This window comes from Ictalurus punctatus, chromosome 24 (assembly GCF_001660625.3).
Source record: "Ictalurus punctatus breed USDA103 chromosome 24, Coco_2.0, whole genome shotgun sequence".
Classification (NCBI taxonomy): domain Eukaryota; kingdom Metazoa; phylum Chordata; class Actinopteri; order Siluriformes; family Ictaluridae; genus Ictalurus; species Ictalurus punctatus.
The window spans coordinates 1,083,897-1,090,342 of record NC_030439.2 but is presented as its reverse complement, the minus strand read 5'-3'; the positions used below and the strand labels follow the sequence as shown (position 1 = coordinate 1,090,342).

General features: G+C 42.6%; 1 protein-coding gene across 1 annotated transcript in view; it reads right to left on the bottom strand.

The window, feature by feature from the left end:
* The window catches only part of ptpn23b (protein tyrosine phosphatase, non-receptor type 23, b), a 16,183-nt gene extending 10,002 nt beyond the window's left edge, over window positions 1–6,181 (bottom strand). Inside the window, exon 1 of the mRNA XM_017455204.3 lies at window positions 5,949–6,181. Within this exon, the coding sequence (XP_017310693.2) occupies window positions 5,949–6,032 (84 nt within the window). The 5' untranslated portion in view covers window positions 6,033–6,181. The remainder of the gene's footprint in view (window positions 1–5,948) is intronic.
* Between the last annotated feature and the right edge of the window lie 265 nt (window positions 6,182–6,446).

Genomic DNA, 6,446 nt, shown 5'->3' with positions numbered 1-6,446 from the left:
CTTATCTCACCTTATCTCATCTCTCCTCATCTCACCTCATCTCTCCTCATCTCATCTCTCCTCACCTCACCTCATCTCACCTCACCTCATCTCTCCTCATCTCATCTCTCCTCATCTCACCTCATCTCACCTCACCTCATCTCATCTCTCCTCATCTCACCTCACCTTATCTCACCTTATCTCATCTCTCCTCATCTCACCTCACCTCACCTTATCTCACCTCATCTCTCCATATCTTATCTCACCTCACTTCACCTTATCTCATCTCACCTCACCTTCTCATCTCACCTAATCTCTCATCTCATCTCTCACCTCACCTCATCTCACCTCACCTCATCTCTCCTCATCTCATCTCTCCTCATCTCACCTCATCTCACCTCACCTTATCTCACCTCATCTCTCCTCATCTCACCTCACCTCATCTCACCTCATCTCTCCTCATCTCACCTCACCTTATCTCACCTTATCTCATCTCTCCTCATCTCACCTCACCTCACCTTATCTCACCTCATCTCTCCATATCTTATCTCACCTCACTTCACCTTATCTCATCTCACCTCACCTTCTCATCTCACCTAATCTCTCATCTCATCTCTCACATCATCTCACCTCACCTTATCTCTCCTCACCTCACCTCATCTCACCTTATCTCTACTCACCTCACCTTATCTCATCTCTCCTCATCTCACATAATCTCTCATCTCATCTCTCCTCATCTCACCTAATCTCTCATCTCACCTTATCTCTCCTCATCTCATCTCACCTCATCTCATCTCTCCTCATCTCACCTCATCTCATCTCATCTCACCTCATCTCATCTCTCCTCATCTCACCTCATCTCATCTCTCCTCATCTCACCTCATCTCATGTTTTCAAATACAAACTGACTACACAGCTTCCAACTTTGTGGCAACAGTTTGAGGAAGAACCACATACGGGTGTGATGATCAGGTGTTCACAAATTTTTAGCTGCACAGTATATCTTAAGCTCTTCTACTGAAGATGAGTCACATTCTAGACTCTAGTGTTAAGAGTTAAGGCCTAGCTTATTGAAAAAAGTGGTGAGGGACTAACAAATTACAACACCGTATAGTACTCTAAACCAGTACACCACCCATTACACACACTACAACACCGTATAGTACTCTAAACCAGTACACCACCCATTACACACACTACAACACCGTATAGTACTCTAAACCAGTACACCACCTATTACACACACTACAACACCGTATAGTACTCTAAACCAGTACACCACCCATTACACACGCTACAACACCGTATAGTACTCTAAACCAGTACACCACCTATTACACACACTACAACACCGTATAGTACTCTAAACCAGTACACCACCCATTACACACGCTACAACACCGTATAGTACTCTAAACCAGTACACCACCCATTATACACACTACAACACCGTATAGTACTCTAAACCAGTACACCACCTATTATACACACACTACAACACCGTATAGTACTCTAAACCAGTACACCACCCATTATACACGCTACAACACCGTATAGTACTCTAAACCAGTACACCACCTATTATACACACACTACAACACCGTATAGTACTCTAAACCAGTACACCACCTATTATACACGCTACAACACCGTATAGTACTCTAAACCAGTACACCACCCATTATACACACTACAACACCGTATAGTACTCTAAACCAGTACACCACCTATTATACACACACTACAACACCGTATAGTACTCTAAACCAGTACACCACCCATTATACACGCTACAACACCGTATAGTACTCTAAACCAGTACACCACCTATTATACACACACTACAACACCGTATAGTACTCTAAACCAGTACACCATCCATTACACACACTACAACACCGTATAGTACTCTAAACCAGTACACCACCTATTATACACGCTACAACACCGTATAGTACTCTAAACCAGTACACCACCTATTATACACGCTACAACACCGTATAGTACTCTAAACCAGTACACCACCCATTATACACACTACAACACTGTATAGTACTCTAAACCAGTACACCACCTATTATATACACACTACAACACCGTATAGTACTCTAAACCAGTACACCACCCATTACACACACTACAACACCGTATAGTACTCTAAACCAGTACACCACCTATTATACACACACTACAACACCGTATAGTACTCTAAACCAGTACACCACCCATTACACACGCTACAACACCGTATAGTACTCTAAACCAGTACACCACCTATTACACACACTACAACACCGTATAGTACTCTAAACCAGTACACCACCCATTATACACACTACAACACTGTATAGTACTCTAAACCAGTACACCACCCATTACACACACTACAACACCGTATAGTACTCTAAACCAGTACACCACCCATTATACACACTACAACACTGTATAGTACTCTAAACCAGTACACCACCCATTACACACACTACAACACCGTATAGTACTCTAAACCGGTACACCACCCATTACACACACTACAACACCGTATAGTACTCTAAACCAGTACACCACCCATTACACACGCTACAACACCGTATAGTACTCTAAACCAGTACACCACCCATTATACACACTACAACACCGTATAGTACTCTAAACCAGTACACCACCTATTATATACACACTACAACACCGTATAGTACTCTAAACCAGTACACCACCCATTACACACACTACAACACCGTATAGTACTCTAAACCAGTACACCACCCATTACACACACTACAACACTGTATAGTACTCTAAACCAGTACACCACCTATTATACACCCTACAACACCGTATAGTACTCTAAACCAGTACACCACCCATTACACACACTACAACACCGTATAGTACTCTAAACCAGTACACCACCTATTATACACACACTACAACACCGTATAGTACTCTAAACCAGTACACCACCCATTACACACGCTACAACACCATATAGTACTCTAAACCAGTACACCACCCATTATACACGCTACAACACTGTATAGTACTCTAAACCAGTACACCACCCATTACACACACTACAACACCGTATAGTACTCTAAACCAGTACACCACCCATTACACACTACAACACCGTATAGTACTCTAAACCAGTACACCACCCATTACACACACTACAACACCGTATAGTACTCTAAACCAGTACACCACCCATTACACACACTACAACACCGTATAGTACTCTAAACCAGTACACCACCCATTATACACGCTACAACACCGTATAGTACTCTAAACCAGTACACCACCCATTACACACACTACAACACCGTATAGTACTCTAAACCAGTACACCACCTATTACACACACTACAACACCGTATAGTACTCTAAACCAGTACACCACCCATTACACACGCTACAACACCGTATAGTACTCTAAACCAGTACACCACCCATTATACACGCTACAACACTGTATAGTACTCTAAACCAGTACACCACCCATTATACACGCTACAACACCGTATAGTACTCTAAACCAGTACACCACCCATTATACACGCTACAACACTGTATAGTACTCTAAACCAGTACACCACCCATTATACACCCTACAACACCGTATAGTACTCTAAACCAGTACACCACCCATTATACACGCTACAACACTGTATAGTACTCTAAACCAATACACCACCCATTATACACGCTACAACACCGTATAGTACTCTAAACCAGTACACCACCCATTACACACTACAACACCGTATAGTACTCTAAACCAGTACACCACCCATTACACACTACAACACCGTATAGTACTCTAAACCAGTACACCACCCATTACACACTACAACACTGTATAGTACTCTAAACCAGTACACCACCCATTATACACACTACAACACTGTATAGTACTCTAAACCAGTACACCACCCATTACACACACTACAACACCGTATAGTACTCTAAACCAGTACACCACCCATTACACACACTACAACACCGTATAGTACTCTAAACCAGTACACCACCCATTACACACGCTACAACACTGTATAGTACTCTAAACCAGTACACCACCTATTATACACACACTACAACACCGTATAGTACTCTAAACCAGTACACCACCCATTACACACTACAACACTGTATAAACTGACAAAGTTGGTTTGATGTTGGACGTTTGATATTCGCAGATATGTGGAAATTAAGGGACCGTCTCTAAAGTTACACACGACATTGACTACGTTTACATGGACAGCAGTAATCTAATTATTGACCTTAATCTGATTAAGATAATAATGTGATTAAGGTGTTTACATGAGGCGCTTTTAGAATACTCCTGTCATGTACCCGTTTGACATGTTACATAACATAAGATTAACGGCAAACGTAATTACGTCTCCGCGCCACGCCGTCCGACGTCCCTCCAGAATTTCACTTATCGACATACAGTTGGTCTTCGTTATGGTACCGTATACAGATTTGGGTGTTTTTATTTTTCATTTCAACGCTTCCAGTGCGGTTAATTATCCATCGTGCTGTACGTGCTAATAGACGACTGCTTGAAGTCGTGGGCTGCGTCCCAAACCGCGTACATACCTACTGTTTAGTAGCCGAGATACATGTATTTTGCCTGCTACAGGCCTAGAGCAGGTAAGTACGCGGTTTGGGACGCAGCCGTGCTCTCTCGTTTGCCGTGAAACGGTTGAGCGCTGCCGTGTGTGTACGAGTCCTGTCGCACAATGCGGTGCAAACTCCCACACGACGTTAATAGTGTGATTAAGGTGTGTACGTGTCTGTAACACACGTCGATAATGCGACTAAAACAGGAATACTCCACACGCCTTAATTCCATTTGTGTTTACTTCGAGTATGACTTTAATCAGATTAAGGTAATTAAAAATTGCTGTTTACATGCTAGTTTCTCAATCAGAGTATCGTCTTAATCGGGTTAAGAGTGGATTATTGTTGTCCATGTAAACGCACTGAGTCATATAACCAACTGTACAGTGTTCATCTAGGTGTCAGGTATGACGCACACCTTTCAGATGTTTGATATTTAACCCTACAACGAACGAACCAAAAAAACCTTCACGAACGCATAAAGGGGGTCAAAATCATTCTGAATTCCTCTGGCTCCCGTCCACAATCTAAACATGTACATAAATAAATTAAAACAAATCAAAATGTTTGAAATATTAAAACACTCGTGTATCATCAGTTCTTTTAATTATTTCATTAATAGGACGTCTATTTTTTGGTTGTTGTTGAAGAAAACCATTCAGTCCAGTTCGGGTCATTTTGACCCCCTTTATGCGTTCGTGAAGGTTTTTTTGGTTCGTTCGTTGTAGGGTTAAATATCAAACATCTAAAAGGTCTGCGTCATACCTGACACCTAGATGAACACTGTACAGTTGGATAAATCATATTATATAATAATTATTAAATTATGGTATACGTTGTGTATGAACCCATTCTGTAGTGAAATTCATATTTAATGTACATGTGATTTAATAGTTTATTTATTAAACATAAAAAATCTAAAAGGTGTGTATCATACCCGACACCTAGATGAACAGTGTACAGTGGGTTGTGAGACTGTAAGTTATTCCCTTCAAATGCTATTGGAGTTAGAATCGTGTTTAACAGTGTGCTGTGTAACTTTAGAGACGGTCCCTTAAGTTCCGCATTCCTGCGAATATCGAACCTCGCGCGTCACACCGACTTTACTCCAGTGTGTGTAGTCCTGCAAACCAGTGCACCACCCTCAGACCCGCCCAGGTCATTACCGTACACTACACAGGGTGTTTGTGACGCAGCTGTGGTCTCGACAGGTGAACCGCTTCTTCACTGAATGGAGTGTGTGGATGTTTTTATCAGCTGTAGTCGAGCTGATGGTAAGCCTCTGGAGTGTGATGAGGACCTGAGCAGACAGGGTGGTGCTGAGTGTTGGAGCTCACCTGGCTAACTCCGGAACCGAACTGAAACTCTCCGGCTTCTTTCAGCTCCAACCAGATCATCGGCATCCGCGGCACCGCCTCCATCCCAAGTCCCCCGTGTTGTTTACACTCTCCTTAAGTGTAAACAACAACACAAACAACAACGCGACGCGCACTCTAAGCTGTTGTTTAGATCCGAAAACTCCGCACCTGTCCTCCTTCCGCAGTTCCAACTTCGCTAGTCACGCGTGACGTCATCGGGGCGGTCCTTTCCGCGCTCATGGGTAATGTAGTGCAGGTGTTTCCTCGGTAGTGAGCAGAGAGGGTTGACGCGCGTGCCGTGTCAACGCCGTCCCATTAATTCACTGTGCAGAATATTTCTAATCTGAACACTGATCAAAGTAAAAATAATAATAATAATAAATCCCATACATTGCAGTGTTAATTCATGTTGTGTATAAAGACTGCCGCTAGATGGCGACACTTACTAAAGTACAACTGGTCTCCAGTGGTTAAAGT